The 24831-nt window shown below is 56.9% G+C and overlaps 1 protein-coding gene across 2 annotated transcripts; it reads right to left on the bottom strand.

Moving 5' to 3' along the window:
- Positions 1-47: 47 nt before the first annotated feature.
- IRF8 (interferon regulatory factor 8) lies at positions 48-22827 on the bottom strand. 2 transcript variants are annotated; one of them, XM_049622704.1, is made up of 9 exons: positions 22720-22827; positions 18894-19068; positions 13618-13801; positions 11132-11220; positions 9629-9734; positions 8400-8447; positions 3856-4242; positions 2969-3084; positions 48-2361 (listed from the first exon to the last, which is right to left on the bottom strand). In XM_049622704.1, the coding sequence occupies exons 2-9, from the start codon at positions 19065-19067 to the stop codon at positions 2185-2187; spliced, it is 1281 nt and encodes a 426-aa protein (XP_049478661.1). In that variant the 5' UTR covers position 19068; positions 22720-22827; the 3' UTR covers positions 48-2184. The 2 variants fall into 2 exon arrangements, with proteins under 2 accessions (XP_049478661.1, XP_049478662.1); XM_049622705.1 differs by lacking the exon at positions 22720-22827 and adding an exon at positions 22197-22713.
- Positions 22828-24831: the final 2004 nt, after the last annotated feature.

Genomic DNA, 24831 nt, shown 5'->3' with positions numbered 1-24831 from the left:
GTGATGAAATATTTTACAGTGACTTAAACAAAAAACGGAGCATGAACCAGCTTTTAAAAAGGCACTTTATTTTAATAAAGAATAAGAGAGATCGATACACGCTTTAAATGGATACAAAAATAAATATTCACTTAGCATATTCAAGATACACGCTTTCCCATTCATTTGAGCTAGAAACCGAAAGTCGCTGTTCTCTGACGTAATTTCAGAAAACGGGTCTGTTACCCCAAACAATGTGAGGCCGGCTCTGTCCGCCAAAGAGGAAAAGCCACTCTTGCCGCATTTTCCTGTATTTTCAGGTGAATTCAAACACACCTAGAGGGCCTACGACCATCAAGTCTCGCTACATATGCCACGCCCGCGTCACCTTCGTGGAAGCAGCCACGGGCAAAGTGAACCAGTCTTCCTCGGCTTGGATTTTAAAGCAGCGACTCATGGTTACAAGGGGGCCAGGCTGGCAGTCTCGTCCCCCAGATCCCGGCTCCTCCCACACCTCAAGGTGAAAGCCGACAGGCGAGGCCGCTTCGTGCCCCGTCGGCTGTCAGTCAGGGCTGGTGGCCACGAGGCTGGGTTATGAAGGAGAAAGAACGGGGTGACGACTCTTCTCCCCCTCCCAACCCCACTCCACAGAGAGTTGGGGGGAAAGCCCGCGGACCCTCCCCGACCCTGCCAGGGGTCCACACTGCAGGTGGGACGGGCTCGCCCCGGCCGCCGACTTCCACTGGCAAGCGGCCGGCACCCGGCCACCCTCTGCCAGTCCCAGCACATCGCACAGGATACACGGGCGGAGAGGGAGCACCCCAATCTAGCGAAATACAACTGGCTTTTTTTCCCAGAAAAAAACGTTTAAGTGCTTTTCAATGATGAAAGTGATTTCAGAGCGGTTGTGGAGATGGGGAAGGTTGACGGGAAGGCTGGCCTGCCGCTGCCGTTTTGACACATTGTGGGGCAATAAATGCATCTGATTGGACAGGAAATAGCGTGACGTTCCTCTGGGGCTAAAACTGGGACTCCTCCCCTGGAGTCCCACCACAGGACTCCGCTGAAGAGTAGAATCTGGTGTGGCCCCAGGCCTGGGAGTCCGAGGGATGGGGAAGGCCTTGTCCCTGCCGCCATCCACCCTGTGACCAGGGCAGCGGTAAGAAGCCGACACCTCTCATCCGCGGTCCCCAACCCACCCGAGCCGCGCCCACACACTCACCACCGCCGGCTCGTCGATGGGTTGACCGAGTCAAAGGCACAAATCAAAATGCTTGTACAATCTACAATTACTTTTTGAATCTGTGGTTTATATCCTGCTCACCTTATGTGAAAAAAATATATATATCAAAGCAGTTTACAAGAGGACAAATTGAAAGAATGAGTATTTTTAAAAACAGGTCAAAACCATTTAGAAAGAAGAAAAAGTCAGGGATCTGGGATGATTGAATTACAGCAATGAAAACACACACACACACACACTTAGCTCGAAGCTTCCAGGCGACAAGGGCCCAGAGGAAAAATCTTCATTGTGTGGAGGTGAAAACACACCAGCTCACCTGCTGATGGAAATGCCCTCCTGGCAACAGATCCCAGGAAGGAGGTGCATTCCCGCAACAAGCCAAGAGTTCTGTGTTCACTTGCTAAAGGGGGGGTTGCTATCTAAGTTTTTCTAAACCTTATTAACGTGCTTAAGAGCAGAGACGCTCCACGCGGAATCAAGCATATCAAATCACGAATCTATGGCTCTAACGCAAGGTACAGACAAAAAGCAGACTTGTTCTGACAAGTTGATCTCCTACTCCAATTTTTTTTTTTTTTTTTTTTTTTTTTCCTGGAAGCAGCTATTTGCTAGTAAAACTAAATGGCGAGTCTTTGGAAATATCGATTATCCCGAAATGCTGAAAGAATCTAGCAACTGATGATAATTAGGGGAAATGCAGGGAATACATGTTTTAATCACGGGTTGTGTATGTAGTTACAGCATCTGGATCGTTCGGCGCACTTTCCTACGTTTATACCTGAACAAGAGGCGTGACACGACTCTGTGTCGAACATCAAGCCCTCACGGGACGCCCTTACTAAATTAAGAGCAGATGAAGCCCCGCCCCAGGTCAGAGGGAGCCACATCCTTAAATAATTACGACAGTAATTGTAATAACGAAACGCGAGACGCGGGCAGGACGGGGTGCCCGAGAGAGAGGCTTAAACCGTGATCTGCTGGTTTTCTCTGAAAAAAGGTCTCTGGTGGGAGGCACAGATGTCTGGAAACATCCGGAAGACCTGGTCCGGCTGGGGCTCCTCGGGGGGCGGCACCATGGGGCCGGAACCGCAGCTCTTCCTGGCTTCCTCCACCAGCTGCTGGACATAGAGCTGCTCGATCTACGGGGACGGGCACAGGTCAGACGTGGAGGCGGGAAGCGCGGTGGCCCTGCCTTTGGCCCTGGTCAGATTCTCGGGTTACCCAGGCCGAAACTGACATGGAGAACCTCCACATGAGTCCCACACGAATGAGCCCCAAACAGGCGGTGCAAGGAAAGGGCAAGGGGTCTCCCCATAGGGCCCCGACCTGGTAGCCAGTGGCCAGAATTCCACCATTAGGGTTTCATTCCTTTGACTAGATTAAACAAGGGCTTGCAAAGCCCTAATCCGTTCCTCAGACCTTGAGGCAGCTGAACCTTGCTAGAAAGGTAGCGTCTTGCTAGAAAGGGGGTTTCGACTTAAAACACAAACAAACAAGAAAGGCAGGGAGAGAACACAAAGATCGTGAGTCCCGGAACGCGGGAAGATGGTTCAGAGCGGCAAGAATGGCAGATGGCAAGAATCCACCAGCCCTGCGTGGAGGTTCACCGTGCGCCCCGGGCCTGCCTCTGCCCACGGGTGGAGCAGCCCGCTCCCTGTTCTCCAGCCCAAGCGTAAACTGGGTCCCGCCGTGCGGGCCAGGAGATCCGGCCCCGTGGCCAGAAGCCCCACGGCCGCCTGTTCCTACCTGCACGAGAATGAGTTTGGATCGCAAGGGAGTCATATCTGGAAACTCCTCTCCAAAGCACAGCACCACCCTGCTGTCGGGAAGCCGGCTCTGGTTGTTGTAGAACTGTTGGAGCTCTGGGGAGACAGGAGGGGGAGGGGCCCCTGTCGACGCCGCCGGGGCCCCCGCCACGCTCTCTCCCCGGGGGATGCTCCCCGCGGCTGTCACACCTGAGCCCACCTTTCCGGGGCCCCTTCTCCAGGGAAGCCGCCGGGACTGCTCAGGCCGGGCGGCAGGAGAGGCCTGACCCCCAGCTCTGGACCGGCGCGGTCACGGGGAGAGGAGCAGAGAGCTCTGGGGACACAGAGAAGGGAGCGGCCACGGCACTGCAGGTGCTCATTGCAGACACCCTGACCTGGAGGTGACCTGGGAGGAGCACCCGGGGTGGGATCCTAGCCACATGCCCCACAGAATAAGTCACGACAGCTACCGCCAGCGTGAGTGCCGTCCGCGGACTCAGCGCGCCTCGGGACGTGCACATCAAGCCCCGGGGGGCCTTGCCGAGATGCAGGTCTGACCCCGCAGGCCTCGGTGGGGGGCGGCGGAGACCCCCCACTTCTGACCGGCCCCCGGGTTACGGGGACACTCGGCGATGCACCTGCGAGCTACCGGGTCCCTTCATCCCCCCGAGGGCCACACGGGAAAGCTGCGGTCTCCGCACGCCCATTCCACACACGGGGCAGTCAAGGCGCGGAGCGGTTTCCCCCCAGGGTCGCTGAGCAAGAGAGCGCAGAGCAGGACCCCCCCCACCACCACCGGGGACCCCAGCTGGGGGGGGGGGGCGCGGCCCGCGGGAGGGAGGCGAGGTCTCTGGGAGGCGGGGGAGGCCAGCCGGCGGTGGCACCGACCTCGGAAGAACTGGCTGGTGTCGAAGACCTGGACCACCTCGTCCCGCTCCAGCTTGTTGGGCCTGTCCCTGCGCGGGACGGCGTTGCCGCTGCAGAACACGCGGCCCTGGCACCGGCGCCGGACGAGCACGCCCTGCCGGCTGCTGTGCAGGAGCACGCCCCGCTCCAGGTGCCCGAACAGCTTCCGCGTCACCTGCCTCTGCCGCTCGCTGGGGATGGCGTCGGCCGGCGGGAAGCACACCAGCTCCAGGCCCTCGGGCCCGAGCAGCCCGGCGCCGGGCGGGCCCGGGGGGCTCAGCGACAGGCGGCAGCCCTCGGGGCGGGTGGTGGTGGTCCGGCCCACCAGCTTGCCCCCGTAGTAGAAGCTGATGACCATCTGGGAGAAGGCTGCGGGGAGGAGGAGGGCGACAGGTCAGCTCCGCTGGGCGGGGCGGGGGGGGGCAGGCCGGTTGGCTCCTCGCGTGCGGGGGACCCCTCGGCAGTGCGGGAAGTTCACGCACGCCTTCCGGAAACGGTGTCTTTGTGAGCACGAGGACGTACGCAGAATCACTCAGGAAGCAGTGACTCGAAATACGAAACAACTGTTCTCATGCTCTCCGTTCTCCTGGGGAAGGTCGCAGGGCCGGTACGGTTTGGAAGTCAGTAGAACTGCCCCGTCACACGGCACTCTGGGACCGTCATACGACGTCACAGAATACCCATAAGCGACACACCGCGTTATCCGTTACCCGACAGATACACCGTCGCTCGTGCTGTGGAACAACGGGGCCGTGACCGGATTCACAACGGACCGAAGTGTGAGATTTGAACTCCACGCCAGGGAGAACAGACATGCCCTCTTTTCCTTGACAAATTCACAGCCCTCTTGGGGTTCCTTGGATTTCAAATCACGAATCCCTCCAAACCCTTCATCTAAGCCTGTTCTTAGAAGAGTCTGAAAATCATTCAAATTAAGTCGTTTCTCCAGACGTGCTACACTTAAGGTCGGGGAAGGAGGCAGGGCGGTGACCCAGAGCTAAGTAAGTGAAAAGATCATTCAATCTTCGGGGCACCCGGGAGGCTCAGTCGGTCAAGTGACGAACTGGCTTAGGTCATGATCTTGCAATGTGTGAGTTCAAGCCTCAAGTGGGGGCTCTGTGCTGACAGCTCAGAGCCTGGAGCCTGCTTTGGATTCTGTGCCTCCCACTGTCTGTGTCCCTCCCCCGTGCACACACACAACACACACACACACACACACACACTCTCTGTCTCTCTCTCTCTCTCTCTTCAAATAAATAAAAACTTCTTTTGTAATGACAGTTAGAGAAAAAGAGGATGTTACCAGGTGGTACCCAGATACGAAAAACCATCGTGCAAGTGGGGCTCCAGTAACTGAAATTTGGGAACCTTTAAGCTAAGGCACCAATGAAGACAACAGCTAACTTCTGCGACAGTCCCAGAGAAATCTGCCTTTTGATAGTTTTAAACTGTAAGAATTACAGGCACTATCACCAAACTTGGTGAGTTTGGGGCACCTCCTAAGGGTCCCAGATCAGTCCAGGGCTGCCTTCTAGAGCCACACAAACTGTGAGCTGCCCACCCCCATGGCAACCCCTCGAGTTGTGCAGTGCACCACCCACACAATAGTCAGGGGCAGCCCTGTGGGTAGCCACCTGCCTCACCCAGGTTAATAATGTTGTGTACTTATAATTTCTTGCCCCCTCCCCACTGGGCTCTGATTAAGAATCATTTGCTCAGTCAAATAATAAGACCCCCTGCTGCTGTGGGCACAGGCTCCATCTTCCCCCACATGGGGGTTAAACGGCATTCTAGAACCACTCTGGGTTGGGAGCTTCAGGTGTTACGGTCCAATTCATTTATATGACATGTGGGAAAACTGAGGCCCAGCTGAGGTCACCCAGCTGGCGAGTGGCAGCTGAGGTCACCCAGCTGGTGAGTGACACGTCTCATCCTGTCCAGTTCCCCATCCTGCGCACTGTGCCAGCTCTGGGACATCTGCATCCCCCGATGGCACGCTCCACTTCCTTCGCTCCAGAACATTTCTGAACTTTGTCACAGACGAATGAAACACTACAGACGACTCTGTCACCACTCCACACCCTCGCCCCGCCACTGCCGAGGCTTTATCTCACACCAGCGCCTCGCGGCCCAAGGGAGCCACAGATGGGTGCTCTGGAGAGGCCCAGACGAGGCCTCCTAGGGACCCCAGTGCCACAGGGCAGCTTAGCTTGGGGCCGGTTCGAGCCGGGAAGGCCTGAGCGACGACCGCTGCCCCCGCAGTGAGCGGCCAGCAGAGACCCGCGGAGAAGCCGCCACCAAGGCCACCAGGTGGCTCTGGCCAGCCCACCTTGACCTGCCCTGCCCCCGCACGGCCACCTGCCCACCGGGGGACAGCCGCCCCACAACGGCAGCAGAGCAACGATGCCAGGAGCACAGACTCCCCGACGACGCGTGAGCCCAGCTGTGACTCTGTGCCTCAGTTTCCCCATCAGCAAAGCAGAGATCGTGGTGGCGCCCAGCTCCCCAGGCGGCTGGGGACGAGCAGGAGCTCGTGTGTCGTGCGGTGCTCATGGGCGGCTCCTGAAGAAATCGGGGTAACAGGACCGGAAGCTAGCCGCGTAGACGAGACTCCCGGAGTCATAAGCCCTAATTCCTGGCCGAGGCAGCACACGCCAGGCGCTGTTCTCAGCGCACTGAACTGAGGGGCACATTTAACGCTCACGATGCGAGCTGGAGGCTGCTGATCACTCGACGCCTTTTCCAGGTAAGGAGTCGGGTGTCGACAGGTGAAGGCATTTGCTCTGATGGCGCAACCACGAAGCGGGGAGAGGGGCTCCCCGGCAGGCCGGCCCTGCACCCGCGTCCTGCAGCGCCGAGCCCGCCCCCTCCGTTTCCGGACACGGCCTTGCCCCCCTGCCCCACCACTGCAAACACCGCCAAGCACACCCCCACCCCCCCTGGCAGCCACGGGCGTGTCCGGATCCAGCCCGGTGGGGGGGGGGGGGGCGTCCACGCAGCTCTGTTGCCCACACTCCACACGGGGAGGTTTCACGTAAAGGTCTGGACTTCTGATCCCTCCAGAAAAGTGGGGACAGCAAGCCTGGCGGGTCTGAGGCCCGCAGGGCACCGTCCAGCGCTGAGCAGCCGAGGGGCAGGCCCTGCACTCCGCCGTGGCCTCCAGCGCTCCCTGCCCGCCCTTCCGCGGCCCTGCTCACTCACTACCTCGTCCCCGCGGCCCTGAGAACCGGGGACCCTCGCCATCACCTTGTTTCCACAGGGCGGGGCCAGAGAGCCTGTGGCCCGAGCAGAGGGACCAAAGCCCGCAACACCTGGAAGGTTTTAGGATTTTCTGTGCACGCGGCACTGCTGTGGGTCGCTCCGCCCGCTGTGCGCTGGGACGAGTCCGGAGCCACTCGGCACACTTCCTCCTCACCCGGATGCCTCGGCCCTGCCCCCGGCTCCTCTCCCGCCCCCAGAGAGCACCGGTCAGCAGACTCCCCGGGCCACGGAGCTGACTAGCTCAGAGGCCTGGCCCCGCGGGCCAGGGCGTCCCGGAGCAGTGACAGGAGTGCGACGAACAGGAACACGGGTTCTCCGCACTTTGCGGGCCTGGGTGAGGACCTGCCTCCGCCACACCCCGAACACTCGTCCCACGAGGCCCGTGGTCCAGACACCTCTCTGAGCCCCGCTTCCTCCTCCGCATGGGTCAGGCTGTCCACTTCTCACAGAGCTATCAGGGAGGACACGGGCTTTCTCTGCTCCGTCAGTGAGCCAGAATGCAAACTCCAGGGGCCACGGCAGGAGGTCTGAGTCCCCAGCACCAACAGACAAAAACGTGGCACAGAGGCCACCTCTGCCCACGAGGGGCGGGAGCCTGGAGAGGACGGCCAGAGGCCATGTCCTGGCTCTGCGGCCCACGTGCTGTGTGACCCAGAGCCTCTGAGCCTATGCGGCGGGAACGATGTGGCGGGAGGTGTAACGGGACGAGGCATGACCCTGGCGCCTCGCCAGTATTCGGCGTCAGCCGCCACCATCAACCCCATCACCACCGTCGTCACCACCACCAGCCCCAGCCCCAGCCCCATCGTCGCCATTAATTAGGACCATCGTTATCACGAACTTGAGTGTGGAAGACAGTAGAGGAAATGGGCACTGGGGACGCTCGCTGACCAGTGACGCTCCTACCAGAAAACTAACGCTACGTCTAATCCTCACGAGGGTCCGGTGAGGTTCTGCCTGGCGTCACACAAGAGAGGCAGGGCTGGGCCTTGAGTCCGTCTGTCCCCCTGCTCTCTCTCCTGCAGGGTTACGCTGCAAAGAGCTCTCGGGATCCATCTTTCGGCCCGTTCTGAGAAGAGCCTCAAAACGGCCGGCCCCTGACGTGCTCAAAAAGCAAGCAGCGAGAAGGATGAACTGGGGTGCTGCCTTCTGACGTGCGATTGGCTCATCCACGGGCCCCTGCGAGCCCACTCGGCCCTCTGGGCTCTGCCTTCCAGGAGCGCCCGCGTCCCACCGCGCCAGCCCAGCCCCGAGCACCCGCGTACCTGAGTGGTGCGGATCGTAGGCAGTGTAGCCCGTCACGAGCGGCAAGCCTGTGAGAGAAAGAGAAGGCCCAGTTGCGCGTGAGGAACCAACCCCAGCGCCCCCCCCCCTCCCAACAGTTCCTTTAAAAGCCACACGGGGCGTGCTCCCAAGGCCCAGAGGCCCTGCCACAGGCTTCCGCTCAATTCAGTGCTTTTCTCTCCCAGCGCCATGACCTGCGTTTCAAAAACACGGAAAATCAGGCCTCAACTCGACCGGCACAGAGGGGGAGGAAACGTCCTCTGTGCTGTGGGGTTTTTGACCAAGTGCCGGGGTGATGCTTTCCTCCCACCCAAGGGCCTGCTCCCGAAATGTCACTGGACGGCGTGCCCACCCTCCAGGCCTGGTCTCCGGAGGGAAACCTGGGGCCTCAGCTCGCTTTCCGGGAGGGACAGCCACCGTGCAGGGAGAGGGGGCTCTCCCGGGGCCCCTGACGCAAAACTGCCACCCACAGCCTGGAGACCTTTGAAGTCACTTGGGCCAGAGTCACCTCCCAGTCTCCCACAAGGAACGGTCAGGGAAAGAGGCGGAGGGACAAGCAAAGAAATCTGTGCTCGTGGAGGGTCGTTCGAGAAGGAAGCGGGCTGGGGGGGGAAGTGGTATCAGAAGCTAATTAAGTAATTTATTAAATAAGTGATTATTTATTAATCCCAATGAAAATAGGGGTATCATGACCCTATGGGACAGGTCCTGGTGTCTCCATTTCACAGATGAGTAAACCGAGGCGTGAATGAGATCTGCAGGCCCCCGCCCCGCCAGGGGGCTTCAAATCCAGGGCGCCACGCGGGCAACCCTCGCCCGCCTCCTCTCCTGACGCCCTGTGCTCCCCTTGGCTCTGAGGGGTCCCTCATGTCCCAAGGGAGTGGCTGGCAGACATCCGTGGCAAGCACGACTGTGGCCGAGACCCCCAACTCCCCTCTGGCCTTGGAGAAGTTTGCACACCCCCTCCCTCCCCTCCGACCCCTCCAGGAGCGCAGGAGACAAGCAGACCCCTCCTACGGGGAGGGCCCATGTGCCCCCCGAGAGGCAGTGGCGAACGGGGCCACGGGCATCATTTACCTTCGATAAAATAGGGCTCACAGTAGAACCACCGCCCCACCTGCCCCCAGCTGCCTGGAGGCTGAAAGGAGTCAGTGCCCAGACCACTCGAACGAGCCCCGCACGCCAGCCGCACCGGGGGGCCCCTCCTCACCTGCGCTGGGCTGCTGGATCCACCAGTCTGGGAGCAGCTGGCCCCTGCAGGCCTCCGGCGGAGAGGGGCTCCTTTTGACTACCCCCATGTAATCGTCCACAGAAGGCTGGAGGAACAGGGTGAGAGAGAACAGCATTGCGGTCGGCAGGCTTCCAAAGTGGGGCTCCGGTGCTCGTAAAGGCAAACGGTTTAGACTTAACCCAAGCCACACTGTCAACCTTTTATCCCAAGACAAAGGGAAAGTTTTACTTCACCTCTTGAAAGACCTAAGACAAATCCAGCAGGCTGAGCGCTCAAACCACGCGCCCGACTTACCAGCCCCTGCGGGACCCCTAATAAGTTTATGGGCGCCAGTTGCAAAACCAAATGGCCACGGGTCGCCCAGCCGCCCGGATGCCCCGGGGAGGCAGACAAGTGCTGGGACGCCGAGGCACAGCGACGCCGGACAAGCTCTGCCACGACCGGGCAGGCCCCACGCACCGTTCCACGCCCACGCTTCCGACCTCTGACCCACTCCTCAACGGACTCGGATAAATCTGGGTAGGCAGCATTTTGAAATCTGCTTTCCTTGGGATCCTGCTGCGCCAACCCAACCTCTCTCAGCTGAGTCAGCAGAAAAGCCTCGTGCAGAAAAGGGGACGTTGCTGGAGAGACACGAAGCCCGGAGTCCACTTGGCCTGCTGCCAGAGACCACGCAGAAACCTAACAGCTGCCATCGGCAGAAAACTCAGCAGCCGAGAGGAGGTTGGCACCTCCTGACAGCCAAGCTACTCGTAAAAGTTCTGTTGCTGCCACGACGGTATTAAGGAGAACGTCCACAGCACCCACACCGCCGTGTACGAGGACCCTGCGGGATTATTTCAGCTAGGCGACGTCTGCCTTGTACTGGCCGTAAAAACGGAGTTAAGAAGCAGATGGCGACAGGAAAAGGGTATTTGTAGAGAAAACGCTGGAATCCGAAAACCGTGTGTTTTGCCTCCGGAGACCCCGTTACGCCTTTACTCACAGCCTATTAACTCGGAGTCGATATACAGGCCTAACAAGCTCCAAGGCCCACCTTTCCAATCCATTAAGACCTAACGCCACAGATTAGGTAACAGGGAGCCCGCCTGCCCTGAGCGCCCCCCTCGAGCAGCCATGTGGTCACAACGACCCCAAGCTGCAAGGGAAGTCTCTCTTTCATCGTAGCCTGTCTAAGAAGCCAAGAGAAAGCAGGATGCACTTTTTCTAAGACTGCCAATCGAAATGTTTAAAACGTGGCGAGTTTAGGGCGGGAAGAAACGGCACCCAGCCCCGGCGCTCAGGATGGAGGCGGGGAACGAGGCGACGGGGCGGCCAGACGGCAGAGGCTGGCCTCGCCTTCCGTCTCGGGGGAGCAGGTGCCGCTGCCCGACAGAGCCCAGGGCTCTGCAGGCCTGGCCAGGGCAAGAGGGGTGCCGCTCCTCGCGGGGAACCACGCGGCTCCTCCCAGGGCCCCGGCAGTGCCGCGGGCCGGCCACTCACCTCCTTGATGAGCTCGTCGATCTCAGAGCGCGTGCACTCCATCTCCGTGATGTCGCTCACGCAGCCGGGAGTCGCCATGCCTAACTTGCCTGCGGGAAATCGGACAGGCGCGTGACCAATGGCACTGGGGCACTGCAGCCTTCCGCGAGGCCAAAATCAGTGTGTCGTGCTTTTTGGTTTTGTTTTTTTTTTTAAATGCCGAGTTGAAGGAAATAAAAGTCACTGAGTGTCTTCACTGGTTTGGAAAAAGGCCCGGAAACTATTTCCCGTGATGCTTCAGTCCTCTGACGGGCAAAGTCAAAGGGAGAAGTCAGTTTCGTGGTTTCTAACACTCAGAGGACAAGGACAGTGGTGCGGCTGTGCCCCGTTTGCCCAGACAGAAAGCGAGTTCCCGTCGGACACACTCTACACTGGGCGGTCACCACCTGTCCAGGTTCCATTTGTAAGTCAGGCTGTCTGAAGACGCTCAAAGATCTCCCGGCAAAATGCGTGTGCAGATTGGAGTCATTTTTTAAAGTTAATTGACAGGAAATGTCTCTGTGGCCTTTCCAAATATACAGCATGCATCTGTGCACACACGGCAGGCCCACACATGGGGGCCCGGCGGGGTGGGGGGGGGGGCAACAAGCTCCGTCAGGCATGGCTGCAGGCACAGAGCGACCCGACAGCAAGCCCCCCACTTCCTCCCCATCCCCCCACCACAGACCTGCCTTCCGAAGTGATCAGAGGGCCACAGACACTTGATTGACCCATCGCTCTGTCCTGACTGCATCTGGATTCTACTTTGAAAGACTCAAGAACTGGCTAGAAGCTGCTGATGGGGGAAGGAGGGGGTAGCCTGCAAACCACTGAAGGACAGAGCACAGTGGGTCCATTTAGACTTTATGCAAATGCAGCGTCCCTCTGCCCCCTGAGAACCTACTGCTTCTTTAAAACCCGCCCCTGCAGGTGATGCTGGCTGCACCCCGTACAAACAAGCTAGGGTCACCTGCCGGCTCAAGCTCGGCCAATCCCAGGGTGGGAGGGACCAACAGAAACCTCTCCACTCCTTCAAACCACAATTCGATTTGTGACAATGAACAATTATCCCAAACTTGGAGGTGAGTAAGGCAGAAACGATGCACACTTGGCCTTTCAAAGCCATCCCGGAGGGTTAATCTAAGAAGTCTCCCTGTAAAGGCCGTCAGATTCTCTGGGGGGTGGTCAGTTTGTTTGACTTACTGTTGACTATCGATTAGGGCTCTGACTCAGTCAAGTTCGGTGCTAATTTACAGACAATTCAGCTTCAAGTGACCGGCAGCACAGATAACCCCCACACTGGGGTCGGGGGGAACATCCACGGGTTGGGCTCGCTGACCATGTGTGACCCATGCTTCCTGTCCTCTGTTCAGTCTTTATCACTATGCTGGCTCCCTCGTGGGTGAGTTGAAGGGCTGAGACCCAGGCTCACTGTCTCTTTGGAAGACTCACAGTTTTAACTGTTTTTGAAATTACATGTCGACCCTCTCAACCTTCCCCCCCCCCCCCCAAGTGGGAAGGGCTCGAGTTCGGAATTTCTGCACAGCCCTAAGGAGTTTCTGAGGGCTCCATTTATTTGTAGATGCCCCGGGCATTCCTGGACCACTAAAAAGCAGGTAAGGAGAAGAGGGTAAGGCTGCAGGGGTCTAATTGCTACATCCAGCGGCTAATCGACGTATCAAAAGAACGCTTCAAGCCAGTGACGGTGATTAGCTTTTATCCCACGGGCCGGGCGGACTCTGCTGATTCCCAGCAGCTACACAAGCTGCCACTTTGGAAAGGGTTCGGAGGCCAGACCGAGCTCAGTGCATCCCGGTTGATTAGTGATGTCTGACCAGGGTGCCGAAGCAGGACGACGGGCTGGGAGGCGGGTTTCCGCCATCCCTGCTTTAATCTCCTGGGAAACACTCTCTCGGGATTCTAGCTAGAGCTGGAAGACCTTTCGGGAATCATCACATCCCAGAGTTCCCACATAACGATCGGGATGTAACCGTGTGCTGGGGCGTATCTGGTCTACGGCGGCAAAGCTAACAGCGCCATCGTCCCCAGACGCATTGGTAACTTTACCCTCCATCCTGTCACCCATCCCTCCTTCGACCACCTGACTGGCCCCTGGCCCCCTCTGGGCATTGCTGGAAAACAAAAGGGATGCCTCATCCACACTGTCCAGGATGCTCGCTCCTGTCTAACCCTGTTCGTTACTGAGCCTCGGGGAGGCCCCACAGTGAGCTCCCCGTCTGACAGCCCCAACCTCCCCACCCCTTCCTCCCACGGAAGCTGCCACTCGGCCAGCGGATGGTGGCCAGGGTCAGGGGAAAGGGCTCTCCACATCTGCTTACGCAAAGGAGTTGACTGGCAGCTGAGCTAAAACCACTCGCCCCGACTTCCCACCCCCGACCCAGGCTCTCTGGCGGGGCCTGCAGGCCGGGCAGCCTCTGCTGGGCTGAAAACCCGTAAGGGATACTTACATTTTTGCTCTTCCTCGGGGACGATGCGGTAAACTTTGTATGGCTCTGAAATGTCCAGCTGGGACCGGTCTGTCACCTCCTCAAAATCTGGGCTCTTGTTCAAAGCACAGCGTAGCCTCGTCTTCCAAGTGGCTGGTTCTGCTTTGTCCCCTTCCTTGAATTTCCCTTTAAACACTGCCCAGGCCTGTAGAAACACAAAGAAGTGCATAAAATACGTGGCCGCCCACCCCCACCGGCCCTGCCCACAGGCATCCACGGCCACGGGCGAGACCAGCACGTTCTCTCGCCAGTCCTGACAGTCACTTTTGGCCACCACCTCTCGTTCGAGGACTTTCGGCACAACTTTCTGTGACAGATGTGAAAAGATCGGGGCCAGGAAGGGGCCCCGGGGATCACCCAGCTGAGCCAGAATCCGGCCCAGGGCCTTGGCTCCTATACAGCACACATCTCGGATCTGTCTCTGGGCCATTCCTGCCTGGGACCAAAGGGTCTGGAGGAGCCTGAGGTCAGCTACAGCACAAAGAGGAAGTCGCACATGGTTTCACTAGAATGTTCAAAACAAAGAACAATTTGTTGCTTTTTCAAATCAACCCCTGGCTAAAATTTAGCATGAAAAGGGAACATTTGCAAGAAGTCTGAATGTGGTCACCGCTGCCTTGCTACTTTTAATAGAAATTTTGTTTTGCATTTTGGCGTTTATTCTAACCTTCCCCGCCCCACCCCCAGGGCCCTGCTTAAAAGGGCAATGAAATGGGTTCTGTCGCTGTTGGTTTTCCACGGCTCTGCTTCTGACCTCTCCAAACCCCTTAGACTCTGAACAAGGACGAGAAACTCAAAGCTGAAGACCTAAAAGCCACAGTGCAGAATGGGGCAGAACTAAAAGAAAATTCAGACAAACATGCGAACGGGCACGGTTTGAAGATTTCAAAACTGGAATCCAGACACCCCAATGAGGAGGTCACTGCTATCAGGTGAAGATAACCTCCCCCGTCAGACGAAACCGGATGCAACTCCCAGCCTGGGATAGCACGCCATCTGGGGGGAATCCCCAGTCCCACTCAGGAAAATGCAGTTCCAAAGGTGACCTCCCCAAGGTGACCCAGCCTGGGGTTAAACACCACTGTCCTCACTTCCGACCCAATTAAACTCCACTACAGCCAGAGTTCTGAAGCTTAATGTCGACACCGGCCCCCTGGGAAGCTCGTGAAATGCAGACGCCTGGGCCCTGCCCCCTGAGATTCTCATTAACTGTGGGTCAGGTCTGAGAATCTGCACCTTTTCCTTTAAATGTTTTTTTTTTTTTTTTGGGGGGGGGGGGGGGGGGGGGGGGGGGCGCGGAGAGAAGCGAATCCCAAACAGGCTCCGAGGGTCACCTCCTTCTCGGACGCAGACGCAAACTCCCCCCTAGAAATGTGTTCCAAAGTAAATGGTTTTCAGTCCCTTCCGGTCTTTTGCCCAAGGATTTTTTTTTTTTTAATTTTTTTAATGTTTATTTATTTTTGAGACAGGGAGAGACAGCATGAACGGGGGAGGGTCAGAGAGAGAGGGAGACACAGAATCGGAAGCAGGCTCCAGGCTCTGAGCCGTCAGCACAGAGCCCGACGCGGGGCTCGAACTCACGAACCGTGAGATCGTGACCTGAGCCGAGGTCGGAGGCCCAAGCGACTGAGCCACCCAGGCGCCCCTAGGATTTATTAACTGCAGCTCAGACCATGCATTGATTTATTTCTCCCAAGGAAGGCCCGTCACGCACCCGCGGAGCGGCAAGTTCACACTTCTATTACGTTAAGTCAGAGCTTCTCCACCTCAGCACTGTTGATATTTGGGGTCGGATCGTACTTTGTGACGGGGGCCGTCCCGTGCGTGGCTGGCTGTCCAAAAGCATCTGTGGCCTCCACCCGCTGGATGCCGGGAGCGCCCCCGCCCCTGTTGTGACAACCCAGTATGTCTCCAGCCACTGCCGCGCGTCCCCGGGGAGGCGAAATTGCGACACACTCACACTCCCCCGCCCCACCCCACCCCCCTTTGAGAACCACTGGTTAACCCACATTACAAATGGACCCCGAGGAGCACGGGCTTAGAGGCATGCTGGGCCCAGCTGGTTTTTAGCCGACGGTAGTACCTTCCGTCCATGGCTCGCACTCCCCCGAGAAGAAAGCCAGGACATCACAGAACAAAGCGCGGCCCCGCGGTCAGGAAGTGCCCTGGGTCCGTATCAGGTGCCTTGCTTCCAGCCCTGCCCTGAGCCCTTTCGTGGGCTCTCTGCTGGGCTCTAAACCTCCCAGCTTGGCTGGCTGATCTCTCAAGACTCTTCCCGAGCTAACATCTGGCAGAACAGAGCGCTTCTGAGGCCCAGTGACAACAGCCAGCACGGCGGTCAGTGCCCCCCCCCCCCACCACCACATGTATCCCCCGCCCAGGCACTGCATTCAGCAGCAACCAGCATTGACCACACACGCTTCCTGACCCAGTGTTACTGCCCCATCTCGTGTCTTAAAAATCAAGCACTATTTTTTTTTTTTTTCCTCGAAGGCCTACTGGGTTTGAAATATCTGTGCTACTAAGTAAGTTCTAACTCACTCAGGCCTGTCACAAGGCTGGTCGAGGAGAGAAACAACCCTCAGTCAACAAGGATTCCACCCACCCCACCGCCCCGGGTTTGTGAAAAGGAGGCAAAATGCTTTTTGAAAAACAAGCATGAGTGGATACGAGGGCCTCGGTGTGCCCAGGGACGGTACCAAATGAGCTCCGTCTTTTTCAATCCCCATCTCTGGCCCTGCCCCACGAGGCCGGCCGCAGAATCCTATCTGCAGACGACGAAGAACGCTCTGGTACAAATGCCTTCTTAAGCTCCACTCTATCCTCTTAACTCACGGATTTTTTAAAGGTTTCCTTTGAATGCTTCAAACAAAAGTTTCTCTACGGAACCAGAAGATCCATAAAATGGCTCCATCCAACCGAGGCCCGACTGCGGGCTCTTCCCGTGGGCGTCGCGGGGACGCACCCTCAGAGGACGGGAGCCAGCCAGCATGGCACAGGGCAGAGCCACGTGGCCTCCTCCCCCTGTTTCGCACCCGCGTGCCTCCCTCCCCACGGCCAGCAGCTCTGGGGGCTGCCCGCGCCCCCCTCCCACCCGGCTCCTGCCGAGATTGTGGGCTTCTCTCAGATTGCCACACTGGGCGACTGCGAAATGAACGGAAACACTGGGAATCTTACACATTTTTCTCAACGCTGTTGAAACGGCCATGAAGGGCATTGCATAAGACATATAAATCTGGGGCTTTATTTCATTGCCCCCAGAGCGTAAGCTGAAACAGGGAGCTGCGTGAAGGGAGAGGCCTGGCAGGCCACCAGGGGCCTCGGCCAGGGCCCCTCCTCTCCTCCCAAAGAGGCTGCCGTGATGGTCACCCTGAAACCGTGTCCTCGGCACCCCACGCGCCTGCTTAAACCTGCTCACTCTGGCCGCGGTCGGCAGCCTGCCGGCTTCTCAGTGGGGAGGGGGGAACGTGCCCCCCCCCCCCGGCCGGTCTGGTAATGTCAGGGCGCCTTTGGTCGTCACACTGGGAAGAGGCGTTACTGGCATGTAGTCGGCTGAGGTCAGGGGTGCCGCTGAACGTGCCCCAGTGCCCAGGACGGCCCCCCAAGGAGGAACTAGCTGGCCCCAGATGCCAACGGGGCCAAGGCTGAGGGGCTCTGGCCTGTAGCCAGCTACCATCCAGAACTCCCAGCGGGCCCAGAGAACCTTGGGCACTGTTTAAATGTAGCCAGAGCCATTCCCAAGAGAAGTCCACCACGAGCCCCAAAGGCAAAAGGCACCACCAAGAGTGATAAGGGGGCCATTGCCATTGCCAGGCTCCTGAGCCGGGGTCCTCGAGGGTAAGAAATCTGCTGGACACTCAGGCTACATGGGGCCCCCTGAAGGCGACTGCGTGCACTTGTGTCCGCCCGCATGTGCCCACTTTTCTGGAAGAGGGCCAGTAACTGGCAGTGGATTCCCAAAGAGACCCACGCCCCCGGATGACAGAGGTGACAGAATTGCTCAGATGCGGAGCCTCCCCGCAAAGCCCAGAAGCACTGATTACGCCTCTGAAGCCAGCCGCGACCTGCCTATGCTCCGCTCTGGGGCCAGGGGTGATCTCCGGTCGCTTCTGTTTGGTTGGGCCAGTGGATCAGTCATCCCTGGGGAAGCATCCGGGCGCTGCGCTGGGGACCCGCAGGCCTGCGCTCCCTCCCTCACCACGGCCCAGGGTCCTGTTCCTCCCTTCCACAACTCAGCCCGCCCTGCTCCTCCCCCATACTCACTCCCATACCCCCATGCCCACAGAACAAGGGAGGGCTCAGGGTCAGCTACCTGCGGTGCATCTGTCTGCAAACACAGAAGCCTGGGCTCACCTTGACCGAGGGATCCAAATCTCCCAGGGAGAACGCAGCAGGGAGCCTGCATTCCTGGAGCCTCAGAGAAACCCACGGGTGACGATGACCCCCAGGGGAATGACAAACACCTCTGCTTATGGGTACGGCTCGGGCTCGCTCGGGGGCAAGGGCTCATGCTTGGACTGCCAGGCTCCATCACCCAAGAGCCATGAGATCTTGGACAAGTCCCTTCTCTCGGGGCCTCTACAGAGGCAGGAGAGCAGCACAGCCGTGTGTGGAAGGAAAAAGAAACACGTGGGCCAGGCCTGGCACGGGGCGAGCTCTCACTGGGCACTGGCGGTAAACAGCGAGCCTCTCCATGCTTGGGTACTTCTTATTCTCAAGGGGAGGAAGACTATTTTAGATATCTGCTGCTGCCTCAGGACACCCTACATGACCAGGCCCCGGAAGTCACGACAGATGGTGTCTCTCTCATCTGAGCCGACCCTACACTGCCAGGCAGATAACCTTGAAAAATGAAGACTTATGCCCTTCCTAGAATTTTTTTGTGGATTTAGGCAGTAGCGTCCGGGGGTCTCAGGGCCTCGGAGAAGTACTCTCACTCCCGCTTCACTAGTCCTCGTGCAAAATAAATGGTGGTGTAGGTGATAAAGGTGCCCTCAATTTCCTCGGGGGGGAGAATACCAACAACACACAACCTCGAAGGGATTCGATCACACATACCGTAGATGCAAAACCACCCGGTATATATTTCTGAGACACGTTCGGCACTCAATCGATGTGTGTTTTAAGAAAACAGGTTAATTTTCGAGCAAATAAGAGAGATGTCACTCAACCCCTCCACGGGCCTGCAGGGAAGACCGAAACCACTGGTGACGCGGGGAGGGAGCTCGAGTCTGTACCTTGAAAATGGAGGCATCCACTTCCTGATTATAATCTTGTTTGCCAGCGTGTTTCCAAGGGATCCGGAACATGCTCTTCTCATCGTTTTCCCAGATCAGCCCCGGGTACATGTTGCTGTCGATTTGCTCGATCAGCCACTGCCGAAGCCGCCGGCCACCATTCCGGTCACACATCCTTGGAAAGGAAATCGAACACATTCTGTGATGTTACAAATATCGTCCCGTTAATCGCAGCGTCCCATGTACTGGCACACCAAGAAGCACTGACAGGAAGATCAGAGGGTTGCCACACAGGTGCCCGCCTCGGGGAAACCCACAGACCTGGGACGCCGGGCCACCTGCCGAGGGGAGGCCATGCCTCCCCTGGGCCTCAAACCCCCGAAGGAAAAGCGGAAGCTCCCTGGGAAACCTGCAGCTTCCCAGCAGCCAGACGTCAGCCCCTCCTAGGGTTCCGCCTGGCACTCCTTCCAGCTTTCGCCCCTCGCTCTGGTTTGGGCAGACAGCCCCATCTGAGGACACCTTTCCACTCACAGTACGAGATGGGGAGTAATCACTTTGACACTGTCAGGTCCCTTTAGTGAGCAGCTCGTCCCTCCGAGAGCAAGCTCCATTACTCGATGCCCAGTCTGACCAGTGTTCATGAGTAAATATGACATCTGTGTGTGCCAAGAAAGAAGAGATCCTCAAGGCTATCCCTCTGAGACGGTTCCTTCACAGCTGGGCTAACGATAAGACCAAGAGTCTGGGAATGAGACAGAGCTGGGGGCCCACTTGAGTCCCGCCATCTCCCAGCTGAGTGACCCTGAACCATCATTTAACCTTGGGTGCCAGGCACCCAGGCTGAAGCCCCAGGACAAGTATCAATACTTTGCGCCATTGCGGTGAGGGCTCAGAGGATGTGTATAAAGCACCTGAGGCCACGCCTGGACCTTAGAAGGTTCTCTCTAAATACCGGATGTCATCTCTTCCAACTTTCTTCCTCGGGAAGTCTCACGACCAATGGGGACAAAAGCAAGGAAACCCACTCTGACCACTGGACAGACCAAGTTAGCCGGGCTAGACTCTTCCAGAAGGCACCAGAATTTGGGGATCTCACCAGGGTGCCCAGAGACATCCTTTGGAGGAACATTCTCGCCAGAACAGGCAGCTTTCCCAACAGCCCAGAGAAAAAGAGAGAACAGTCATGCCACATCCACTCATAGCCCGCATTTACAAGAACAGGGGTGGAAATCCCCTAGGCGGTTGGACAGACGCCCACCAAAAAAAAAAAAAAAAAAGCATTTCTATTCCTCTGATTAAAATGTGACCTCTTCGGGCAAATCGGTTTGAGACAATCAGTGGAGACAAGACACAATGTCCTCCAGAAAACAGTCACATCCAGAGCCATGCTGGTCCATAACGTACGTGACTCGGAAACCAGCCACCCTGCAGGTAGCTGTCGGACCGGAAGGGGGTCCGGGTCCCAGAGAGAAGGTGAGTCCCAAGTGCCAGCTGTAACTTTTCCATGCCCACCTGTGGAGGTAAAAGGAGTGAAGCACGTGGGATAGAAATTGGACTTGGATTTGGAAACTGCAGACCCAGCAAAGGCTTTGCTCCAACTAGAGGAAGGTGTTTGGGAAAACCACCTGAACGCCTCTGAGGCTCTCCTCGTCTGCAAAATGAGTGCCTCTCAAGCATCCCAGAATTCCAAAACAGTCCCTGCGTGTATAAGTAAGAAGGTACAGATTTAGGAGGGACACCTAGTAACAGAAAGAGAACGACACCACCAAGCCCCCCCCCAATCCCGCCCCGGAAAAATAACCTCGCAGAGGACTGATTCCTACAGATCCCCCCTGGAGAAAAGACAGGAGACTGTCCCCTCGCTTGAGGAATGAGCTGTGTGCAGGAGGAGGGTGAGGGGCCAGAACACGATAGAAGGGGCGGTGTCTGCGGGTCTCTCAATTCAATGAAATGTGCCCACTCAGGAGTATTTTGTTCACCCTCTTAGTACTAGGCTTATAAACCCCAGTCCGTGTTCCAGGAGCCCCCTGAAATGAAAAGCAAGATTTTGTTTGTATGGATGCTTTTCTAGAAAGTGAACCAACACCTTCTTATTGAGATTTCTAATGGATTCACAACTCCCAAAATTGTCAGGAACAACTGCCTTGCTGATTTATAAGAACAGGAAAAGAGAAAAGACAGAGAGGGGCACTAAGAGGAAAAGTGATTACGGGACATGAAAGCGGGACAACACTTTAGAAGCCATGTGAGCAGCCGGTTTGCTCACAGGAGGGAACATGGAGACCCAGAGAGGCACCCTGACCCCCAGGCACCCCGGCCAGCGTCTTACTTCACTGACTCTGCAGAGAAAAACCACGGTTAAGTCACGAGATCTAAGCACATGGACCGCCCTACCTAAACTTTCACTGAGATCACCTCTAAGACCCTAAACAGCAGTAAAAGCCAAGATTCTAGCTCGATGATGACCCACAATGATTTACTGAACGCTAACAAATTAATTCCACCAAATGCCAAGCCAGAAAAAAATGTATAAGTCCAGTCACATGTTTATAACTTCCTCTTCCTTGATTTTTAGGTAATAATTCTCTTTATGGGCCAAGTCCTATCTGGAGCTAATCTGCATCCCAATAAATGAGTCCGGGGGATCAGGCTTCCCAGGCAGGAGATGATAAGACGCTTAGCCCGGGCCCCACCCAACCCAGATTCCAGGATGTGCCCATGAGGCCACAGAGGACTCACCTCCCGCACTCCTCAGGGCCCCTCGGCATTTGCCTGGTGGCCACAAATCCCCATCTCCCCTGACCCCAGACCAAAAGCATCAAAGCCATTTCTTGCTTGGGCCTCAATCTTTCTGAAATGACTGAACCCAATTCTGTTCATGGAGGAACCGGACACAACCCCAAAGGACAGGCTCAGAACCTTCATTTAAGGACCAGCTCCTAATTTAGGTTAAAAAAAAAAAAAAAGTGTCATATCTCCCCATATGTTGAAGGGTTAGGTTGTTTTGGGGTTTTTTAATGTTTATTTTTGACAGAGACAGAGCACGAGCATGAGCAGGGAGAGTGGCAGAGAGAGAGGGAGACCCAGAATCCGAAGCAGGCTCCAGGCCCTGAGCTGTCAGCACAGAGCCAGATGCAGGGCTCCAACTCAGGAACCATGAGATCATGACCTGAGCCGAAGTCAGACGCTTAACCGACTGAGCCACCCAGGTGCCCCCAGGGATAGTCTGAAGTTCTGGAAAATTCAGTCTCCAGTCTCCATTCACAACACCCTCCACAACCTTGGGGAAGCAACAGATCTCACCTTAGAAAGTCTCCCCTTGGCCCTGGAGCTTTTATACCAAAATGCTCCCGTTTGCTGTGAGCCCTCCACAGCCTTTCTCGCCAGGGACCACTGGGCTATGACAGGAGCAAAGGGCCGCAAACCCACTCATAAATCCTAACTGTCAGCAGGCAGAAGAAAACCCCGGGGCGCACCCCTCCACAATGCAGGGCACACAGCCTCGGCGAGTTTCCGGGCAGTTTCTGGGTCGTGACCCTCCAAGCGTTCCTCCAGGCAGCAGGGCTTGGGCGAGACCCAGGGGCAGCTCTTGCAAAAAGGGCTCAATACTTCCCCTCGTTAGGCAGGCCATTCTAAAGTTTTCCGTGCAAACCAGATTTTAAGAAAAATGGGATTATTTTTTGTCAAGCATCAGCCATTTAGGGAGCGGCCACCCCATGCTCAACGCCTGGACTTTGGGTTTGGGCTCCGGGGGACCAGCAGAGGGGGAGGAGAGACAGAGCCGGGCCGGCCCGCCGCCTGGGCCCGCTCCCGCCCAGCCGCCTACCTGCCGCCGCGCGCGCCCGGCCCTCCGCCCGCCTTCGGCGCCGCCGCCCGCGTTCCCACGCTCGCCGCCGCGCTCCAGGGATGCGGCCTCGGGCTCGGGCGCCCGCGCGAGTGTAGGGACGGGGGGCGGGCCCGGGGCGCCGAGCGACGGCCGCGCAGGCCAATGGACGCTGCAGGGCCTCCCGGGTGGCCCAATGGGCGCGGACGCGCCGCCAGGACCGCCCAATGGGCGCGGCCCGTCTGGCCCGCCTTCTTCGAAGCGCTCAGCTTTCCGAGAAATCACTTTGCGCAGGGGCGGCCGCTGACGGCCCGGGTGCCCTTCCGGGGTCCCCGCCGGGGGTCCCGGGGGCGGCGCGGGACGGGGGTGTCCGCAGGAATTCCCGAGGGGACTCGGGGGTGTCCACGCGCCCAGGCCGAGGGCAGGGCGGGCGGTGGGTGTCAGATGGCGGAAGTCAAGGCGCTGCCAGGTTCTCGGGGCGATGCTGGGGTCAGACCGCGGAGGTGAGGCCACGTCGGGGCTGGGGCGAGGGTCAGATGGCGGCGTTCAGGACACGCTGGGGCTGGGGCTGGGGCCGGGTTCAGATTCCAGAGTCAGGGCTCTGGGATTTATGATGAGTGTCAGACCGCAGAGGTCAGTGGAAGTCACGGCTGGGATGGTGGGGGCCCAGAGGTCAATGCTGCAGACGGCCTGTGGGTCCCTGCAGAGTGACCCCCAGGGTGCCCACTCAGCCCTGGTCAGGCTATCATCTCTGTGGGCTGCGTGGGAGGCATCCGCCACCCGGAGGAAGCCCCTAATAACATGTCCAAACAATGGCCAACCTTACATCTAACATGTGTCTACTTATAGACCTGGTCCTAGATGACGAATGCTTGCAATTGACCGGGAGTGTTTAAAAAAAAAAAAAGTGCCCAGCTAAAAAGGTATCCGAAACCACTGCCCTCTGAAGATCAGAAATAAAAACAGGGTTGTCTAGCATACTCGTGCTAGAATGTCCAATTAGGGAAATTTTCATCATAAATTATTTTCCCCAGAAAATGTCACTTGTGTTGAGGCAGGGTCCTCTGTGGGTCTGCATCCAGTTTCCAGCCCCCTGTGGATGTAAGCTGGCATTTACTATATATGGGAGTGCAGTGGGGGGGCAACAGTGGTGACAGAAATGACAAAGAAAACCCTCGAAGACAGGAGGAAAAAGACACGTTTCCCCACACTCAGGTCTGGGGCAGCCTTATATAGAGAAGAAGGAGAGCCTTCATTGGTTTTTAATGGCCTCATCGGCCACTAATACACAAGCATCGGTGTTTTCCAAGCCATTTATTCATTAGGCTTTTCAAGAACCTATAAAAATGTTTGAGCCTGAGAAAGAAATTTTATTGGCCCCAAAATGCAAAAAGTACGCTGCCAGTTTGAAATTACTAAGTGCTCAAAGAAAAGCCCCCAAAACATAATGTGCCAACATCAAATTGTAATTTATTTACTGATAAACATTCCATCGTCTTTGAAAACCACATGCAAGTTAGAAATCACTTGGTAAGAATTTCCTGACACCATGATTGCCAGGAAGTCATAGCAATCAAACATTAAATGAGTTCCCTGTCACCAAATAATTTCAAGTGAAAGCTATTTTTGCAAAGCTCAAATTCTTTAAGAGTAGTTGGATAATTTTGTGGGAGTATTTTGATATGTCTGTTAGGATGTGGGACAAGCTTCCCGAGCTCAGAAATGCTTTAAAGAGGCTGCATGGGTGTTTATAGTCCTACCTTTTCGCAAACGTGCCCCTTAAGGTACCCAGAGTTACTGACCGATCAGTGCTGCCCACGACACAAAGATGTGTGCTCAAATTCCTGCTCGACACTCCAGTTGGGTAAAGACAGGAGCACACAAATATAGAGAAGTCAGCCCTGGAACCGTCACAGCATGCATTGTTGGCGGTAGGTGTCACTATATACATTACGGGAGCCGTTCACAATACACGAGCTTGCGTAAAACTGCTCCTGAAACCCGTATTTTCACCGTGGTGATTCCTCACTGCCTAGCGACAATTTCTAACCTTATCTGTTTAGCTCTGTTCTTACTTAATGAGCATTTATTGAGCCACGGCTGTGGGTTAGGTAC

Source organism: Panthera uncia (assembly GCF_023721935.1).
Source record: "Panthera uncia isolate 11264 chromosome E2 unlocalized genomic scaffold, Puncia_PCG_1.0 HiC_scaffold_20, whole genome shotgun sequence".
NCBI classification, from domain to species: domain Eukaryota; kingdom Metazoa; phylum Chordata; class Mammalia; order Carnivora; family Felidae; genus Panthera; species Panthera uncia.
This window is presented reverse-complemented; position numbering and strand designations above follow the sequence as displayed.